We start from the raw sequence: 23003 nt of genomic DNA on the forward strand, positions 1-23003 counted from the left end.
CTTTTGTTCTTATGGTCTTCCTTCAAGCACAAAAGTTGGAGTTCATGATACAGAACATGTATTTTGTCACTTATGAGGAAAAATGCACAAACAGTTGCAACTGTTATCACCTGTCAACATAAAAACCTATCAACTACGCATACTTCAGAAATGGAAACTTATCCTAATCATGCTCATGTGATCCTATGCAAATACTTTTCAATTACTAACATTTTTTTGTTATGATGAAGCGAAAACACAAACATTTTTATTTGTATTTTCATTTTTTAAATTTCAAAAAAATTAACTTCTTATTAATATTATTATCCTATATAAGTACTAATGGATTGACATAGCTTCTTAGATTGATCATCTAAATTGGAAGAAAATCAATGGGTGTCGATCATATTTGATTATCCATCTAGTTAAGCTAAATAGGTAAGTAATTAGGATTAAGAGGATTGGGTAATGAAATTAGGAGTTCATTGAAGAATTTATAAATACATGTCAAATGTATGGTTGTTAAAACTTTTACCATACATTTATTACAACATTAATTGTTAAACCGATTGAATATCGAACTACCTTAAGTATGAAAATATCTTTAATCGGTACGCCTAGTGAGTTGGAGAACTCGAATAGTAAAAAAAGAAATTGAGGAATGAAGAAGATTACTTGAAGTGAACATTCAATCCTATACAATCAAAATATTTTGACGTTCACCGTCAGGTAGAATCTTTTAGGCCTACATAATGACCACAAAAAATATGGTGAACAACCAACCACAAGAGAAAAACATTATCTTAAAGTTTTCAATAGTTTAACATGTGAAATCTCCACTTCAATGTAAACATAATGTGAAAAAGAAATAATTAGCACTAAAATAAATTTGCATTAAATGTTCTCTCATTTTATTGTCCACAAAATATGCATATAATAAAAATTATTTTTGTAACATCTCATTTAATAGCATACAACTACTAAAATAACATTACATAGCCAATATTTAAAAATAAATAACTCAAATATAAATAAATAAATATATATATATATATAATAATAATAATAATAATTTATACAACTAATAAATAATATTACACTCACTCATTAAGAGTATGATAAAAAATTTCAAAAAGAAAAAGTTTATATAAAACAAGAACACCCTAGATATATACTACAACACCACAATCATCCATAATTGCATCCACTACTACAATATCATTTGCTCACATCATTAAGGTGATCATTACAGACAAAGAGAACACAATAACAAAACAACATAGAAGAAAATGGTAAGCTAATGTGTAAAAGAACATTCATAAAATAGGCATAAAGATGTTATCACACATAACTCATTCATAATGACAATCATATCACTTATAAAGACTCATACTAGACTTAATGATCCGGATATATGTATTGATATCAAACTCTCACAAGTTATGCACTTATGATAGTTTCTACTGCTTTGCATAGCAATTACCGATTAATTTCATCGTACTACACACAAGGTTAGTCCGTTAATATCTTTGACCAAAATATAGCTCCTAGACTAGGACCTCCTACTCCTCTCACCCCATACCCACAATTCTCTACTTGAGATCAAATGATTATTATAGAGTAACATGATAACTCTCAATACTGAATCCAGAGATATCAATACATACACTAATGAAACAACACTATAAAATATTCTCACGAGATCCATGAAATTACACTTAGCACATATACAATACTCATCATCATTACAATATCATATATGAATAAACACCATAATACTCTTATACATACATGAAGTACATTGTATTCTATCTCAATCTCACAAAGAAGAAGAAAATTTCAAATATACACACTAACGTTAGCAGGTGGCGTTCAACACCAAACTTCTCGCAAAAAGTGACACTCGACACCATTCTTCTCACAAAAAATAGTGTTCTACGACACCTTTTTTGTCACCCAACGTCTTGAAAATAAATTTCTCCAAACCTATAATGCAAGATGACACTTAGCGGTGTCCTACTACCGCTTAACGTCAAAGCATTCACAAAACTGGGCATTTAGCATCATTCTGGCACCGCTTAATGCTATCCCATTTGCAAAATAGGACGTTGAGTGCATCCTAGTGCTACTCAGTGTTATACCAGATATCAAACCATTACTTTGTACATTTGAAGAGAACTTATACCTCTTTAATTGATGAAATGGATACTCTTTCCTTAACGAATTAGTTCAAAACAATATTAAATAAACTCGTATCACATAACTAATTACTTAGACTACAACTCTCTTAAACATACAAAATCAAATTCAAACCAACATGTCCACAAACTAAACATTTCAACCAAAATTGTCAATTCATCAAAGGTCATCATACACCATAATCATGCAAATTGTTAGCCCACCCATGAATCAACAAGTCATAATCAACAATTCATCTAGTTAATTCACCATATAATAATACAATTCTATATTTCAAGTTATACATAACTTAAAATAGTGCAATTAGTTTCTCTTATCCGAAAGACAAACCAAACTTGTTCAAAAATCTTTAAAATACCTTGAGATGCATAAGAAGCCTTATTTGTCCTTAAGAACAACACAAACACAATCAAAACACACAATTAAAATCATTGATAAATAAAAACTTTTATAAAAGACTTAAAACTACATACAAACCAAGATGATTCTTATGCACAAAGAAAACATATTGACGAAGAAAATGGATAGAAAATCAACTTATTATATTGAAGAAACTAATCAATTATTCTAACCATTTTCAATCTTCAAACAAATTAAATAATTAAATTCTATTTATACTTTAACTTTAATTTTTAATATTATACTTTAAAATTTTTTACTCATTTATCTATTGAAGTTCATCGAATTAAATAACTCAACAAATTATTCTAATCCAATCAAATAATTTGGATTACATTTTACTTTTGACTAAATCGAATATGACCAAATTCCATCTCATTCAAGTTCAACAGAGGCTTTTTGCATGCTGAATCAAAATGGTCAAAATGAAATAATAATATTAATATAATTCCCATTTTATTTATCTGATTGTTTTCTTAAAATATTAAATTATTCAACTTTTTCAAATACTAAACGGAATAGTTTATTTTCGAAAAAGAAATACTACACCCCTACATTTATCTTTGAAGATGTTTCTTCCAACAACCACTTAGGTCACCTCATTTTTTATAAAAATATATTCTTTAAAACAGACTTCTTATATATTTCAGAATACATTTCGAAAAACTTGTTCCAAAACAAATACAATTGGTTACAGAAAAAAAAAATAGTCATATGTTTATACCTTATTCTGTATCAAGGCATCTTTTAATCATCTTGTTACAAGTATTTAATTTTTGAGTAGTATTGAAGTACACAGTAGTAAACGAGAAATATGCCTACTGAAAAAGAACTGTTTACATATAATGGAGTGTGTACATAAGCAAGGGCATGAGACATCATTCACCGATCAGCCAATTTAACTAGCTGGGAAACAACGAAAAGGCTAATATGTAAATAATATGTATATAAAAGCAAGCATTTCCCTGGAAGCGAGGAAAGTGTAACAATCATTTCTTCCCTCAGCGACCGACACTGAATACATAAATATTATCATGGAGTTTGTATTGTCCAGGCTAATCTACACAAAATGCGGGCACCACATACTTCTTCATGCTGAAAATGCCAACCACAATATTCAGATGCTCTTCATTTAATATGCTGTCTTTCAAGCCAAGCCAAGCCAAGATCAATCAAACTATATGGCATACACTATCTCCCCACTGCTATCTATATCAAGCTCAGATTCAGCATCAGATTCAGATTCTAAGTCATAAATTTGCTCCCCCATTAACTGGTCAAAAGTATAGGTCCCAGCTGCTGGTACCGTAGCTTCTGAAATTATCTGCATGATCGTATCAATGCTCTGCATGGGTTGGTCTGGCTCTTCAAATTGATTACTCATTATCCTCTCATCCATCAGATCCGCAGGGAGATTCTTCAGAAACCATTCATGGTTCCAGATTTCAGACATGGTGATTCTCTGTCGCGTAAATATCCAAAGACATGAGATTCAAACAAATGATTTAGATTGACGATAAACTCCTACTGTTTAACAGTCAGCACACCCAACTATGTCAAAACACATTCAACATTTTGCCTGTTCTCTATGATCACATTTATTGCTTCATAGCCCACAACATATTCCTATATTATGATAGACATAAAACAAAGCAGGACCAATACAAAATGAGAAAAGCAATACATTGGAATAAATAGAATAAAACTTCAAAGGGGAAGAAAAATGCCCGTCAATTACGTCAAAACATTCAAATGCTAAAAATCCTTTCAAAATGACATAAGTGATACTGTTTGAGATCACACATAATAGTGTGACAATTAATCTAATGAACAAAATTATCTACATTTGTGTATTGTCCAATTTATTTATTGCTCTAGCAGGTCAGTTGTTTGAAATAGAAATTACCTCTGCTGGGTCAAAAACAAAAATCCTTGAAATAAGGTGGCGACACTCTTGAGATATTTGAACACAGTCAGGAATGGCATATTGGACACTAAGAATTCTCTGCAAAGAAGCAGACAGCAATCACAAGTTGCTCTCAAGCAATCAGAAAATGAGCGCATATCTAAAGATCTTATACCTGAATTGTCTTCCGAAAGTCCTTTGGTTCATTAGGATCTTCAAAAGGATATGCTCCCACTAGCATCACATATAGGGTCACTCCACACGACCAGACATCTGCAAGCTAATTATAAATGCAAGAGAACATAACACAAGCAACCCATTCAGATACTATTCCACATGAAAACTAGTAAAGTTAAAAACAAATTCTTTGATGTTTAAACTCTAACACAATCAAATCATATCTCTAACAGGGTGGATCAATCATTAGTAGACGGTGAGTTAGTACAATTGTTAAGATGAGGATATTGCAGACAAAAACACCTCAAACCAAACTTGAAAGTGAAGCTGCATTTGAGTAAGTTTATACTCAATGTTAATTAAAAAAAATGATAGGAAATAAGGGAGGGCGAGGTTAGGTGGTAATGATCTCAACTAGATTTGTGATTTAATTCAGAACTTTATATTTCTTATTGTTGTACTGAAAAAACAAAAAATAGAATCCTGTTTTAATTGGAGGGAAATAGAAGGGAGGAGAGGAGAGGGAACAATGAGGGAGCAAAATCCCCTCTCTCCACTTTGTGCCTTAAAAATAAACAGTTCATTAAGTTCTTAGTACAAAAAGACATGAATGAATATTACATCCTATTCTCTTAATAGTAGACAAACAGGGCAATGCTGTAAACTGTAAATTGTCACCAAGAAACTACAAAGTACAGATTAGACAAGGGATGCAAGGATACAACAAATTTAGCAATGATAGGAAATAATCCAAACACAAATCTTAAATTCAGAGTAAACCGATATATTCTAAATATCAGCATTAGTGGTAGACAAAAAATATAATTTATCTGATTATTATGATGTATTAAAATTTTAAAAGTGACAATTTGCAAAATGCTAGGAAATGATAAAGGTACTTTTAAGTATATGAGATGTGTTTGACATTTACATGACTATAATTTTGAAGTGTGAGCATTTCCTTACTAAGTTAAGATTTTCAGGTAGTGCCACAAAGTCCCAAATTAGGTGAGAAACATAAACCAAAAAACTAGAACGACCTTTAGTTGGAGTGCAGACCAAAATGACAATTGGGTGGGTGAAAAAACTAGACAATATCATTGCTTTACAAGAATTACCCAGCTCATAAAAGATGACAACTTACCAAAACGCTCATTTGATTGTGACAGTAATGGATCTATGCAAAAAGAGAAATTCCATGAAATAAAAAGTAAATGCTCTACCTTGCCATCATACTCTTGTTTCAACAATACTTCTGGAGCAATATATGCAGGAGTCCCCACAGTTGACTTCGGTTGTGAATGTAGCACTGAAGACTGTAAATCACACCACCCATCAGATTTATGAGATATGACATTCATAATGTTCAGGCACTTACAAGTCAGAAGGAATTTGAAACAACGAAATAAAAGAATGACAGCAAAATTTCAAGGAACTCAGCTTGGATTTGAAATCCCATGCACTCTAGAACACAAGACAGAGATACAAGTTAACAAGAAACAATACCAAAAGCCTGCAATGACCAACTAATCCGTTTTCTCAAGAACCTCGGGAAACACTCTAGTGTTGTGACAAGCTTACAGACTCATAATTTTAATAATCCAAACTCTAGCTCATGGGAATCCAGAATGGCCAACAAGCTTAACTGAAGAATTTGGTTTATTAAAATTTACCGTCAGCAATCACGTAGAAATGTATCTTTTCCAATGTCCCAGATTACTGAAATAATCTGAGTCATTCCTTTCATCATCATAGTCTAAATCTGAAGATCAGAAGTGACTAAAGAAAAATGAAACAAACACACACACACACACGTGCAGAAAGTAATTGGAGTTAAATATTATTCAACCTAACAACTCCCAGTAAAATATAAACAGCATGGAACTCACACCTGAAACGCTAGTGAGAAAACGAAAATCTTACCTTGGAGTACCCAAAATCACATATCTTCAAACGAGGTGCCTGGCTTCCATCCAACAAAGTGTTTTCCAGCTTTAAGTCCCGATGACATACTTGCTTTACGAACAGAAATATTACAGAGAAGACTTATATATCAGACACGATGTTCAGAAGACTGATACATTACCTATACTACATTTCAGTCAAGTGTAAACACAATTTAGATTGAACAGTGCAGAAATGGAAAATTGTTCACTTACCATAGCATGGCAATAACTAACCCCGGATATGAGTTGCTGAAAGAAGAATCGAGCCTGAATCATAACAAAGGGTTAGAAACTTACATAAGCACCGTACTTGAAGCAAAAATTGATAATGATCAAGTGAAGAATAAGCAAACAAAATAAACAAGAACCTCGTCCTCGGTAAAACGCCCAGCATTGCAGATTCTCTCAAAGAGCTCGCCTCCAGAGGCATATTCCATTACAATCGCCAGATGAGTAGGTGTTAAAATAACCTGTGTGAAATTGTATAAAACATTACAAATAAATGATTGTTCCTCCTGTGAACAATAACAACGGCAAAGTAAAAACACATAAATATCAAGATTTTTAAAAAGAAAATCCCAGTTTTGTCATATTGTGGGAAATTGTGGATAAATGTGACAATAGCAGCCCCTACCACTCCAAAAACCTTAACAATGTAGCCATCAACGCGGTCACAGAAAATTGTGGCCGATGTGGCTACAATTGAAGTTGGGGACAGTCGAAAAACCTTAACGTTGCGGCAAAACCACAGTCGCAGACAGTTACTTAAAACCTCGAAAAGTATACTTACCTCTTTAAACCTAACAATATTGGGATGTCTCAAAGACCTGTGGTTAATAATTTCCCTCTTCACATTTTCATCAATCTGTGAGGCACAATAAAGAAACAATGAGTCCAGCACTTCACAAGCAAGAAACAGCTACTTGCTAAGTGCTAACCAATGGCGTAAAGAATTTATTAAAAGAAAAAAAAAACAGAACAAGTAGTACCGAAACAAAAATGGAAACACGGAACATAACAAAAATAGCATCACACGTCAGCAACAACCGAAGAAACAATTAAAGCGAGTCGATCATGTGGATAATTAGTTTTTTCCCTCTCTCCCTTGGCCAAAAGCGTGAAAACAAAAAATTTACCAAAAGAAGGGGCAACAAAGGGAACACCACCAACGAAAACACACAAAAAAAGATCAGAAAAACGTTTTTGGTCATTCATTCGTTGTTCAGACAACCTTATCGCCCCTCTCGATGTACTTGACGGCAACGAGTTCCTTGGTCTGTTTATCCTGCATCAGCCTGGCCACGCCGAAATTTCCGGAGCCGATGTCACGGACCAGATCGTAACGGTCACTGTCGTGCATGATCGGCATGTCCATGCCCGGTCCGACCGTCAACGCCGCCCGATCCATCTATAAAAACGAACCGGAAGGAGAAAAAAATATAAAAAGCAACGGCAATAACGGAACCTTTTTTGTTGGGTCTGGAAGCGCGCTTAAATCAGAGAAGCGAATACGGCTTCGTTTGGAGTAGGATGCAGAACGACAACGACGATTCGCGGAAGAGTTGAGTTGAGTGAGAGAAAAGAGGAGAAGACTTTGTGAGCGATGGATGGTTTGTTGGTGAGGGAAAGAGAAGATAAAAAAATATTAGTGGATTGGGTTGGAATGGAAGCAAGCAACTGCAAATTGGTGGAACCAACCACACAGAAAACGGTGCCGTTTTCCCTCTGTCCGAGATGACGCACCTTCCGCCCCATGCCTCGTAAGCAATGTTGTCGCCTTCTTCTTTTTCTTCTTTATTTTTATTATTATTATAATTGTTTTATTTTATAGATATTTTTTCACACGCAAATATCTTCCACCACAATTTTGTGAATAAAATAGGTTTTCTGAGAACATACTAGAAACTGCTGACACTGGATTCCAACATAACTAATTGTTGTGTTTGTTGTCAAAGACGTGATTTTACTCCAAAATATACATTTTTGAATGTGAAACAGATTAAGACAGTATGTGTGATGTATGAATTGTAAATTTTTTATGAAGATGTAAAAAAATATTATAAGATGAGAAAAAATTGAATGATAGAAAGATTTATTTTGTTATATAGGGTGGTACAGTAGAAGGAAGGCAGGGTGAGAGGATGGTCCCCCACAGTTGAAATAGAGAACAAAGGATTGGATTGAAAATGGATTTGGATGGGAAGTGGTCAACGTAGAAGAAGTATATAGAAGGAGATGATGGTGAGATGATGAGAAAGTGATTTTCTTGGTGCAAAGCAATACAAGATTGGAAGTGATAATTAATTATGATGCTAATTCATTCCACCTTAAAAAGGAAATAAGTAAGCAGTCACAAAACTTCTGATGGGTAATCACAGACAGATTCAGAGTTTTCTTGTTCCACATTTTCATATCTTTGTTAGGTCAAGCCATCATCCACGAACATACTCAATGCCACTTATTTTACACCTACCCTTAACCACTACTAAAAACAAAACAATATTACTTTTTCTTTTTTTTCAACACTATCCGAATATTAACTCAAAAATATTTTTTTTCATTTGATGACTTATCAATTGGTTTTTTTTTTTCAAGCAGTAAATGTCATTGAGTTCCAAATAAACGGTTATGGAGAAGTAAGTTCATGTTTCTTGAATCTCCACTTGAATTTAAGTCATAAAAAAATCATAATTGAAGGTTACATAAGCAACCAAGATAAAGTTACCTTTGAAATATCACAGAAATTAGTTAATTCACCTGCTTTCATTGTGTAATTGATCACAAACGTATTGATGCCGGTATAAGAAATAAGTCATTTTCAGTATGTACAAGCCCAATTCCAAGGAAATGGCTTGGACATCCTAGATCTTTAATAGGCAATTTTGACTGCAAAAAACTATTTGAATGAATAATAGTTTGTTGGATTTTGAGTTTGTAAAACTATAGTTCAAAATTTTTTTATTGAAAACATCAACTAAGCTCGAGTAGCATGTTTTAGTTCCTATAATGTATGTTTTTTAAAGGTTGTCCATATAATCAAAATGTTGCCTATCAATAGAACTAAATGGTTGAGATATGTATCATGAAGACATACTTGTTTATGTCCTTTAGAATTAAAAGATTAGCTAAAAAGTGATACAAATATACTAAAGTTAGTTACGAAATAATTATTAAAATGCAAGTTTCATTATAGTTTCTCTAGATGAGAGAAAGTTACCAGCCAACATTAAAGAAAGTCATTTGAATTCTTTTAGCAATCAAATTTATTTATTTTTCGACCACCATAAATTGGTTTTATAAATAAGTTTATGTGTTTCTAATATAATAAATCATTTTCTACCTCCATTTTTATTATAATTATGGTCTTATTATAATTATGGTCGAAAGTCATATTTTTTTTAATATGGTCCTAATTTTGTGATGTCCTACATTACAAGAATCTCATAATCAAACTACATAATATATAAAATACGTACATCACAAATAATTATCATAATATATTTTTTAATAAAATAATCATAACCGGTATTATAGACTATTTTCTTTGGTTTTCTAAAAAACTTGTGTCATAGGTCTAGTTTTATTTTAATTATTTTGTAATTGTAAAGATTTATGGCCTTGATTGGGTCAATAATTGAGGTCATAAATTATTTTCTATTTCGATTTTTATTACAACTGCGGTTGAAAGTTATCATTTTTTTAAATGTGGTTTTGTTTTTGTAACATCCTACATTACAAGAATCTAATAATCAAACATGCATAATATATAAAATACGTATATCACAAATAATGATCAGAATATATTTTTCAATAAAATAATTATATATATTTCACAAAAGCTCAATGCTTTCATATTCTAATGTACATAATATTATAACTTAACACTTACATACTATTGTACAAATATATGATATATTTTGCAAAGGCTTTCCTTGTGAAATTAAGGGACAAGTTGGGAAGTGGTACAAGAGTCTTAAATCTATGCATAAAACACAATGAATTTAATTAGTATATATAATTTCCAAACAAAGGACATTTTTTTTATCAAATGCAAATATTACTATTTCTCAGTCACTTATAATATGGACATAAATAGTTGTCATCATTCAATTCATTACATAGTAACTGTACTCATATGATTCGGTTTGTTTATTACACTATAATATGTCATTACAATAATAATTAATTAACAAAGATAGCTAAAAAACAATTATAAGAAAGTATTGACCACATATGCACCTGAAGATCAATACAAAACACAGTTGCATTGGTTTTCAAGTTACACGAAATGAAAGTGATTAAAAATCACAATCAAATATGCATCTGAAGATTAATACAAAGCATAGCTACAAGATATTCATGAATTTTAAGACATGTATATTAAAATTTATATGCATTAGTAAATTATGAAAAAATGATTATTCTTCTTAAACTATTCAATCGAACAATTCAAGATTCAATACTTCAAATTATTATTACTGTCTCATCTCATATTCATTTTAAAAAAAATACATTTCTTTAAAAAACTTGGAGACAATAAATAATTTTGTTTTGAATCTCAAACGAAAAACTAAGGCTAATTCAATACAACAATATAATTAAACAACAATTAATCACATATTCAACATACAAAAAATGACAATATACTACAAATTTATATAAAATTATATGTTCCTACTAAAGAGTAAATTTTAAACATAATAGAGAACAACGCAACAACTCGTGTTTTAGAACGATAAAAAATCCCACATGCAAAAACAATACCTGGACACAAATACAAACAACATATTAGTTTCAGAAACCAAAACAAACTCACCACAAATCACGGAGAATCGCGCTCACGAACAACGAAAAATAACACTCACAAACAGCTTCAGACAAGTTCTAATGGTCACAAAACAAAAAAACACCATTTGAGGCATAGTAACGACATTGGACAATGGAGATGAAGAGAGCAACGAAATAAAGAAAACAAAGAAGAAAACACAGAGAAAATGAAGAAGAAAATTGTGAAAGAGGGTCTTTCATTTCACGAAATGTACCCCTAAGAACACATATTACCTCGACTATTTTAATAACCAAGGCAATAAGAACTCTATGGCCTCGGTTCTACTAAGAACCGCTGCCTAAAGTCTCCCAAAAAATAATATATATTTTCATTAGTAATTTTGAAATTTGTTTCAAACTTTAGGCCTCGGTTCATGGTACAACCGAAGTCTATTCAGTCTATGGCATCAATTTTCATAACAATCGAGACCATAGGTTTTTCCTAGAAGTTGAAAAGTCAACCTACAAGGAAATGTCAACATCTTATGGCAGCAGTTCTGTAGAGAACCGAAGCCATAAGTCCTGTCCAGAAAACCATTAGTTGAAAAGTCTGAAATTGACAGTTTTAGAAGACCCTATCATAGCAGTTATGCAGAGAATTGAAGCCATAGGTCTTGTTAGAAAGTTGACGGTTAAAATGTCTAAAATTGACAGTTTTGCACGATCCTATGTCATAGATCCTATTTTGACATTAAATTTGAAAAGTTGTACTTATTTGCATCTTTTTAGGCTTCTGTTTCTTTTTATCTGAGGTCAAAAGTAACTAATGACTTCGAGTTTTTGTAAATCGATACATATATGTTCGTGATAATTGTGAAAATGTCACTGCACCTTTTTATACTTTGGTGTCGTAAAATACTGAAGTATGATAGACACGTTAGAAAGTCTTTTTTGTACTAGTGTGTTATTTTATAATCGTAAATTCTCAAAGAAAAACAACATTATAGTTTCATTGTTGATCATAACAAAATTTTATATATGTTTTTGCTGTTTATTAATATACAAATTTTTAATTTATTTTTCTCAAAATTTGATACTTTGTTTTGTGTTATGCGAATTACTATTTCGGTAAAAGAATATTTTAGTATATAATTATATTATAAAAAATGAGATGTTATATTAGATTTTCAAAACTAGATTAAAATATATATTATTTTATAAGTAATATCTGAGTATTTTATTATTAAAAATTTAAACTATAAATATAACTTAATTAAAACGAATTTTATTTTTCTAAACTTTTTCTCTAAATCTTTTTCGTTTTCTTATTACAATTTTAACCACATCTTTTATCTTTCTAAAGATCTGAATCCACTATAGTATTCTTTGTGTAGAAGACAATACAACCATTCAACCAATTTTACAAATATACTAGAGTTACATGTGAAGATTGATTTGTGTGAAGTCTCTATGGTGATTGATAACTATGCTTTTCAGGTAAGCAATAGAATTTGACTTTTGTTCGATAAGAAATCGAAGGTGTTGCAAATTCTCTGAAGTTTATGATGATATTTTTGTATTGAAATGATGAAAAATTATTGTTTTAGTTGAACTGAAATGGTTATCTATGATACACATTAGTTATAGTAAAATTGTTCATTTTGCTCCAAAAAAAAATATATTTTTAATTAAATAATGTTGCTTTTGAATTAAAAAAAAAGAAGAAGTAGAATTGTCTAGATAGATAAATTGGATGATGATAAGCTATATCTCAAGACTTTGGAACATCAAAAGAAATTAAAATCACAAGAGCTTCAATGATCTATGACGCTAGACTCCATTTGAAGATCGTTAACCATTAACGAAAATTAAAAATCCAGATAACATAAGAGGACTATATGATACATCTAAATAAGCAACTACAAGACACCTCTAAATATTATATTATTGTAAAAATTTATAGTTTTAGTATACAATATATTTTATGTATAAAATTTAAATTAAAAATATTGTTCAAAATACACAACATCATAATCTCATTAAATTTTATTTAAAAATATAAAATAATAACTAATAATTTTCTATTTAAAATTTGCACTCAACATTTTATCTGTAAATGTTGATAATGAAAATGACTAAACATTCATAAAAGAGCAGGAATCAATCCACGAAAAATATGAAAAATAGATACGGATTAAAAGTGTTTAATAAAAAGGAAATTGGAAATTTGAAATATATTTGAATTATAGGATTATCAGATATTTATTTTTATATTACAAATGGAATATATAAGATAAAGTGGAGATTCTTACTTTTTTGTCACTCTTTTAGCTAGATATTTTTAATATTGTTTCCTTTTAGTTGAATATTTCATACATTATTTTTTTTTATAAAAAAAAAAAATCTTATTTATTTAAGCTATTTTTTTTTATCATAGTGACATCCCAATTATATTATAAAGATATATAATATAAGAAAGGAGTCACCATGAATAATACTAGAAAACAGTTAAAAGTAATATGATTACAGTCATCCTTAAACAGTACTTAGAATTTGGAAGTGGAGTATTAAAGTTTCTCCCTGAAAATACAAGCAATTTAAAACTTGAAATAAAGCAAAGCTCTTCAAAATAAAAGGACTAAACAAGTTAAGCCTAGTGAACTAAACTGCAGCACTGCCATCCCTATCAAGAGTAAGTGGATGATCATCGCAAGGAAAACATACCCAAGCAACACACAACAAGAAAGTAAGGGTGAGCTAATTATACAAAAAGCATGCATCATAGGAGCATATACATATAAGAGTAAACTCCCTTCAATACCAATTTAAAGCATACATCTTAACATGTGATATTCTAAACTTGACTCGTACCAATTTAACCAATACATAAGCATGTAGCAACCAAGTACTTCAAGCATGCAAGGACCATAACACCGTACAAACTATGACCAAATGCATTATTCTAATACTAATGACCGACCACGTGATTTGACCATCCGGACTAGTATGAAATGTCAAGTTCCAGGGGTTTGTGCACCCGAGTGGTGTAGTAACTGGAAAACCATCAACTGCCACCCGAGGTTAGTCCGTTATAATTCACCCAAGAACATATGGGTTAGGACATCTTGTTATTCTCACCACATGACTCATCACTCTCTACTTGAGCATGGATGATCATTAGAATGTCAGGATAAACCCCATAAGGACACTCTGGCCATTCATACGGTCAATCACAACAAACCACAGGGCACCACCATGTAACCTCCCTTGAGGATCATGGAATTACGTCCATCAACCATACTTTCACTTTGAAACTTAACTCAAGACATGAACCACCAAATACCATAACATTATCACATTGAATCCATATAGAACCATGTACATGTAACCCTTCAACTTTACATTGCATACAAACATATATATATATATAACACTAGTTACACTTAAAAAGACCACAAACAACCCAACAAGTCATCAGAAATTGTATGAAATCATTCTATGTACACTACCAAACAATAACAGTTTCAGCAGTACAACTAAAGAACACAAAACCCAATAAAATCATACTTAGACAAAGAAAATGACTTTGAAATCATCACCAACAGTTTCTGAAGGATCCAAAACTCCCAAAGCGACCTAAAGAACGTCCAAAACGGACGTCCAGAACTCCCAAAACGTCAAAAACATAAAAAACACTCAATCTGCCGCACATAATTCGCTCAGCACACCCCCCTTGTGCGCTAAGTGAATTTTGTCTGCAGGGGAAGCTAAATTCTGCAGATTTTGACAACCCAACACCCCGAAATTCGTTCTAGACCTCTTCCCCAACTTCTAAGACCCCTAATTCGTGATATGGACTCATTTAATTGTGTCTAAATGGATTTTACACATTCCTATAGTGATTTTGAAGGGATTTAGGCTTGTATCTATCTCTAATTAACCAATTTCCAGGACTTAGGGACTCCATTTCTTACTTACCAATTCTAGCAAGTTTTGGTTCAATTTTATAAGCTTAACAAGTCTAAATAGACTTACCCAAACTGCCTATACAGATCAAATGTGCCCAAAACCCTGAGGACTCAGAATCACTCCCTCACTTCCCTTCACATGCCCAAAATGGTTCCTGTTTGCTAAGCTTTCTAACTAATTACCACAAAAATGAGACATTTTCCCTTTCAACACTCCCTTCCTACCCAATTGGTCACCGAAAAGGGTTCAGATGTCTGAACACATCAGACTCACCTTCGACGCTAGCACATATGACTAGTCACAACGTACTGGACCAGGCCAAGGCTGCTCTATGATTAGGGATATGCCAAATCAGGTTTTTAAGTCCCCTTTATCCTACCAACAAAATGCTCTCAACCACCCCATTTGATTTATCTAAGTTATCTACCTTGTTCTCTTATGCTCCAAATCTGAAATGCCTAATTTTAATATTTCACTTCCTCTCACAGCAACCTTAAACAGTACATGCACACCTATTTAATACCCATATACATGCTATCATAGAGCCCTTACTCCAGACCCTCCAACTAGATCAATTTCAGCCTACCAACTCATCCCAATCAAATAACAATTCAGCACACATCATTTCCAGAGATCAACTCATTCAAAACAGATTAAAATAATCATATCACAACATGCACAATTCCACAGTTTCAATTATAACACCTAATACAATAAAAGTTATAACACAGTTTCACAAGAGCACACCAGTTCAACATTCACATGCATATATTATTTATAAAATAAATTCATACAAAAATAATTAGCTCCCCTTACCGTGGTGGTTACATAGAACAGTTCAAAGGAGATGCCCTAATAGTGCTTCCCAACACAGAGTTGAGCTTGCAGGACCTACAGATCACCAAAGTGGTGATGACAACATCCCTTTGAGCTAGGGTGAACAGAGAAATCGAAAGAAAGATACACATAGCACATGCAACCCACAAAATCGCATGCCTTAGGCTCAAGAACAACGGAGAAAGAGGGGAAGACGACTTACCAGTCGGAACGAAGAAAACGTTTGATAGAAATGGAGCTCTCTACGCGGTGAACACTTGAATACCTTCAAAAACAAGATTGAACGGTTCAATTTGCTGGAAATCTAGATAGAAGGCAGAGCATTTGAGGAACTTGGGGTTTAGAGAGAGAAAGGTAAGTTGGCTTATGAAATCAGATTTCTGATAGCCCCTTCTAAGGTCAGGGTCTTAACCTTTAGGGCCTGGGTACCTCACACAAGCCCCAACAGCCTCAGCCTAAATTTTCAAGTCTTTACAATTATCTTTGTAATTTGTTTATTATAATTTAAATTATTAATTTTAAAATACAATTTATATATTTAAATATATGTATTAACTTAGAGTTTTAATTATGATGTGTAACATCTCAAAAATATAGCATAAAACTATATAAAGGAGTTATCCAATAATAATATTGTAAGATAGCTATTGGAAATAAAGTTAACCTTACAGTTATTCTGAAATAACCATAAAATTTAAAATTTTACAGAGAGAGTTCAACCTTTTTACAAAACTATGTACCTAACCGAATGGTTCATACAAAACTATCTACATATGACCGAACGATCCTAGTCTAAACAACCGGGTCCTCGTCATCCAGAGTCTGCTCCAGCGAACACCCATCTCCCTCTGCTCACACCCACAAGGTGATCATTGCAAAAAAGAAACATCTAACAACAACATAAACAAGATAGAAAAGAATGGTAAGATAGAGTAATTTAATTAATCATACTAATCATACACATAAAGCAAGTACATAAGCATACAACAACCAAACACTTAAAATCAGGCAATGATTGATCACTCAAACAGGTAATGATCGAACACATTAATTCAGGCAAAGACCGACCACTTGACTTGACCATCCGAATTGTATGAATATGTAGCTTGAGGTTGTTCTTGCACCCGTGGGTGTAGTAACTGGAAACCCATCAGCTGCCACCCGAGGTTAGTCTGTTATACCTCACCCAAGATACCCTCTGGGCTAGGACCTCTTGACATTCTCACGACATGACTTACCCATCTCTACTTGAGAACTAGTAATCATTAAAATTTCAAGATGAACGTCGTGAATTTCACTATCCAATTCATACTTTACCATTTCCATGACCATTCACTAAGACATTCCTCCTTGGAATTCTCTTCCATACCAACTTGAAACATACTACTTTATTGAAATATTTATTCACTTATTCATTCTCAGTAGATTCATATAATAAATGTAATAAGTTATCAAATAACCATAAAAGTCACATAAAAGAACGAGCACCCTGTGAATGTTGGAAAACGAACGATTTCTCACTACCCAAAGAACAGGACCGAGCGGAAGGGATCAACTTATCCTATAAACAAGACCGAACGGATAATACTCATAACATGTAAATATGATTGAACGGTCATTCAAAGAGTAAGGATCAAACATGAGCCGAATACAGTCTGAGGGTCGAACACTAGACCGACCAAATACTATTTAACTTAGACCGAAACTAATACTTAGGAAGAACACGTAAGGCTTAGACTGCACACTATGAACTTAGACCGAACACTCTAAACTTACACTGAATACTCAGGTAGGACCGATCACTAAAGCATGATCGAACGGTCATTAACAGTAAGGCCCATAAGAGACCGAACGCGGTTAAGACCGAACACCAATACAAATCGAGTACTATTGTTAGACCAAAAACTTATATTAGACCAAATACTAATGCAAGACTGGGCGCTACTAAGAGACCGAAAGTTAGTATAAGATCGAACACTATTTAAGAGACCGACCACCCACTTAAGACCGAATGGTCATGAACGGACAAGACTCTAAAGAGACCGAACTCAGTTATGACTGAGTACATGAACATGGCCGAGCGGTCAACATCGAACGCTCAGCTTTCTGCATAATTCTGCATAACTTCTGTAGAATTATGGTCATGCTAGCTTTTACCAAAACTAAATATTTTTCCCAAGTTCTAATCCTCCATACTTGAATTTACATACCAGTTTACACTTCACCAAGTATGTCTATACCTTTCTAACATCATTCTAAAGGATTTCGTATCAGATTAAACCCCTAAATTCTGTAGAATCACAACTCAATGACCAAAAATCCATTTTCCTACTTTTTACACATTTTAGAGAAACTTAAAGGTTCTAACAGGTCTAATTACACTTATTCAGACTCTCTCCATTGACCAATTTCACTCTCAACCTCAAACTCTCATTTTCTCATACCCACTTTCTTAAGACTAGAACAGACCGAACACTTATGCAAAGAGAATCACTAAAGTTCACAGATTCCAGCCTTTCTAGTTTCAATCAAACATTTGATTTACACACATGCAACCATCCAAACATGCAACCAACCAAACATTAAAGTTCATGCATAAAGAAATCATAATTAAATTAACTAGCTTCCCTTACCTTAAAAAATCTGGACAGCTTTACCTAAAATTCCCAAAGTGATGCTTGCACTGAAAGAAATTCTAAGAACACCTATAGATCACCGATCGGTGAAAGAATACCATGTGTAGAACCAAAATTGAAGTCAGAAACAAGAAGAGAAAACTGATGAACACATGCAACCCTAATTGTGCTGTGCATGTGCCAAAATTTTTGGAATTTCACCAAGAACAGGAAAATGAAGCTTATCAGCTCTAAACTCAATACTGTTCGATAGGAAATTCTTGACGCAAGGATTCCTTAAGCACAACTTGATTGTTTAAAAAGATGAGTAAAGATTGGAGAAATCTAGAGAGAATTGGTAGAAAAAAAGGAGGAAAAAAAAGAGAAGATCAAAGTAGCAGAAAGATGGTGTTTTTCAAAGAATGACATTAGCTTTGAAAGTTCTCATTTATATACCCCTGTTAAAACTACTCAATCCACTTTTATCCATACACATGTTTTCTTCACTTCAATTTTCTGAGTTCTTACATGATGTAATTCATATTTTAAAATATTCCTTTGTTACAATAATTGTTATGATATAAAGTAAATATATATTTTTCTCTAAATAATAACAAAATTAAAATTCTAATTGGTAGTGAACATTATACATTTAATTAGTTCCTCCATCAAGTTTTTTAAATTGAACTATAATTGCTTATTATATCATCAGAGTATGAAATGCTTTAAACATCAGTTATCTCATAACATATAATTTACTATATTAAGATGTAAAAATATATCTTATTTATTTTTTAGTTTTAAAAATTCTTAATTTATTTTAAAGTGTAAAAAATTACTTTACAGATGATTAGTAGCAGTACCCATAATATTAATCAAATAAACTAATTTTTTTATATAATTAAACTAAAACTGGGTAAGTGTACATAACATATATTATAAAAAAGAAAAAGTTGTATTTTATAATAGAAAACATAGAAAATTAAATATAAACATAATTAATTATCATAACACATGTTACACTAACACAATTAATATATAAAATTATATAATGTGATCATATAAAGTACTTATAATTTGATAATTTTAAAATAATACATTACTAAAAACAAAATTCAAACAAATGCATCTTCTAAAGACTGGTGAAATCTGGTGAGCATCTTTGTACATGTTTTCCACCGTTAATAAGCTGACATGCATTCACTAGTTATCTGTCAGAAGGAGAAAAGGAATGTTCCAATTACTTCCTAATGCATAACGAACAAAATATTATTTTTTTTATAAAATTATAATGTCCTAGTTTATTGATAAAGAAATGGTACAAAAATAAAATTGGTATTTAATTTAGTGATAAAAATAATAATAAGTAAGCAAATATATCCTTTTTGTATGCAGAAGGAAAAGTAAAGACAGAAGCAAAGCAATGGCTGGTAATAGTTTTCCTTATTGAAATGAATGTATAAAAGAAGAGGCATCTTCTTATTGTATATAATATATTCATGGTATTGTTTTGTACAAAAAATAAACAAAACCTGCCAAAAGTCTTATCCCTAAGGAATCCTTATCTCTAACTTCAAACACACCATGAAATACAAGTACTAGGGCCCACCTTTATATAATATCCCATGTTACAATATCATGGACTATTTCATTTATTTAAATAGCTTTTTAAAACAAAGAGATACAATTATTTTCATAATTAATAACAAATAATTTTTACAAAAATATAATATATTAAAAATAATATGTTTTTTTTTACAAATATTCTATCAAATGTGACATTCTTTTGACAGTTTTAATATTAAAAGTACAGTATACATATAAAAGAAAACAACTTAGGTTAGAAGATTGTAGAGTACTTCTACATTTTATGATAGTCTGTTTGGTTTTAAAAATTGAAATAGAAAATAAGATAATTTTGTAGGTTATTTGATAAAATATAAAAGAACTAAGTTTTATAAAATATTTTATCATTTAATGCATCTGAACGATAATTTTTAATTGACTGAATGAATACTTTTTTATTACATTTCATAAAAGTTAAACTCATATTTTAACAACCCAAACTATGTTTCTAATTGTGCAACCTTGGAATTGAAAGTGTACAAGTTGTCTTCATGATAAATTATTATTAGATTACTCTTTACCATGATTAAACATGTAGCACCACTTATTCTAATAGGTTAAAGAGCCTCATACGATTCATGTTTGACTTTGGAACAATACAAATTTTCAGACAGCCAACATAATTAATGCTACATCATCCTCAACCTTGATACATACATGACCAGACAACTTATATTTGAGCATGACAAGAAACTTATGTTGTTCTGGTAATGAAAAAAGGGTGGTAGTCTGCTTTTTATTTTGAACCTCTCTCCAAAATAAAAGTAATATATCTCTAAATTTCTTAATAAATTTTTATATTATAATATCTGGTATCATTTATCAAAAATAACCTTTCATCTATTTCCAAATTTCATAACATTTATTTAAAATTTAATAATTATGTTAAAAAGAAAACTTTAAATTTAATGTATCTTCATAAATATAACTTATATATTTTATTTAAAATTATTTTTTTGTTTATATATATATATATATATATATATATATATATATATATATATATATATTAAAAAATAAACTTTAAAATTAATTTTGTCGTTGAATTGTAATATAAAATTTATATTTTTATTATATATTTTAAATTAATTTTATCTTTAATTAATATTAATATGAAAATTTCATCAAAATTTAATAATTAAAATAATGATAATAAATATGATAAGTTATTTAACAATTAAGAGCAAAATTTAAGTCTTAGACATGAAGGAATCTGTTGGTTTTATTTATTTATTTTATGCTTTAAGAAACAAACTTTTGATCCACTAATTTTTGTGGAATGACAGACAACATAAAAAAACAAGAAGGGGAATAGAATCCAATAAGTGGAGTGGTTTGCTACTCTCCTTACAAGAAAAGAGAGTGTCATTTTGAAGTGTTTGGTTTCATCATTGAAACAGAGAAATAAATTCTGGAAGGCAGGATTCCTTGTTGCTTTACATATTCATATTCCATTATAATATTTTAAGGGTTAAATATTTTGGGACGATTTTGGTTTTAATCCATTTTTCTAACTAACGTATAATTTAGTCCTTCAACTCTAGAAAACTCTAATTTTAATTTTTTTTATCAAATGAAATTAAAAAAAAAATTGATAAAAAGGACTAAAATCAGAGTTTTCTAAAGTTGAAGAACTAAATTGTACCTTAATTTGAAGGAGGGACTAAAACCAAAATCACTCCAAAATATAGGGACTAAAAATATATTTAACCCATATTTTAATATTCCATCCTTCTTATTACTTCTATCCATGTAATATCTTTTGCAACTGATTTTTAACTCATAAATTTAAGATAAATCAAAATTATAAAGGCACATTAGAGGAGTTAACCAACAACTGTTATAAATAACCAAACCACTTAAATTTTTTATAATGTTTTAACTTTATATTTCTCAAAACTTTCTTTAGAACAAATGCAGTTTTTTTTTTTTTCTATTATTCTAACATTTCTAAATTATTGACAACAAGTGTATAAAGTTTAATATGCTTTATAAATTCATGATATACAAAGTAAAATATTTTTTTACTAGAAGTAAAAAGTGATTTTTTTCATAAATAACAACAAATTACGTAAAAATAAATACTGTTGGATTCTTTCAAAGAAAATGATATATAGAAAGATCAAATATTAATTAGCATTTCATATAAGATATTAAACAGTTTTATATTGTATTTGAACTAAACAACTCAAATACTAATTTAAAATATCGTTTAACATGTTATTTTCTCTACATAATTAAATTAGAAACTATATTTATTGTTAAATTTCAAATTTGTATTTAAATTTAAAAATTAAAAAGCTATATAACTCATGAAAATGTATAATGTCGATGATGAAATACATAGAGGATTATCATATCATTAAGCACGGAGGTTCATTATTTATTTATTTATTTATGAAGCATTTTTTAATTTTGAAATACTATCACATCTTACCTTGAATGAGGGAAAGAAAATTCAAACCTTTGGGTTTAAGGAGATATCACTTGTAGTGTATGGAGGTATTGAGAGTAAGGGGTGGATCGGGTGGAGGGAGAAACGGATCGGGTGGAGGGAGAAAATGATCGGTAGGGCTCAGCTGG

At 31.0% G+C, this 23003-nt stretch overlaps 1 protein-coding gene across 1 annotated transcript; it reads right to left on the reverse strand.

Moving 5' to 3' along the window:
• Positions 1-3379: 3379 nt before the first annotated feature.
• On the reverse strand, positions 3380-8220 carry LOC106768444 (serine/threonine-protein kinase SRK2I). Its single transcript, XM_014653609.2, has 9 exons — positions 7838-8220; positions 7397-7471; positions 6975-7076; positions 6820-6873; positions 6584-6676; positions 5884-5976; positions 4659-4763; positions 4484-4582; positions 3380-4039 (listed from the first exon to the last, which is right to left on the reverse strand). The coding sequence occupies exons 1-9, from the start codon at positions 8012-8014 to the stop codon at positions 3755-3757; spliced, it is 1083 nt and encodes a 360-aa protein (XP_014509095.1). The 5' UTR covers positions 8015-8220; the 3' UTR covers positions 3380-3754.
• Positions 8221-23003: the final 14783 nt, after the last annotated feature.

This window comes from Vigna radiata, chromosome 7 (assembly GCF_000741045.1).
Source record: "Vigna radiata var. radiata cultivar VC1973A chromosome 7, Vradiata_ver6, whole genome shotgun sequence".
Lineage (NCBI taxonomy): Eukaryota > Viridiplantae > Streptophyta > Magnoliopsida > Fabales > Fabaceae > Vigna > Vigna radiata.

Coding starts and splice junctions, on each gene's coding strand:
- LOC106768444 (XM_014653609.2), bottom strand. CDS start 8,014: ATGGATCGGGCGGCGTTGACGGTCGGACCGGGCATGGACATGCCGATC. Junction 7,077..7,396: donor ATATTGTTAGGTTTAAAGAG/GTAAGTATACTT, acceptor AATTTCACACAG/GTTATTTTAACACCTACTCA. Junction 6,677..6,819: donor TTAGTTATTGCCATGCTATG/GTAAGTGAACAA, acceptor CTGTTCGTAAAG/CAAGTATGTCATCGGGACTT.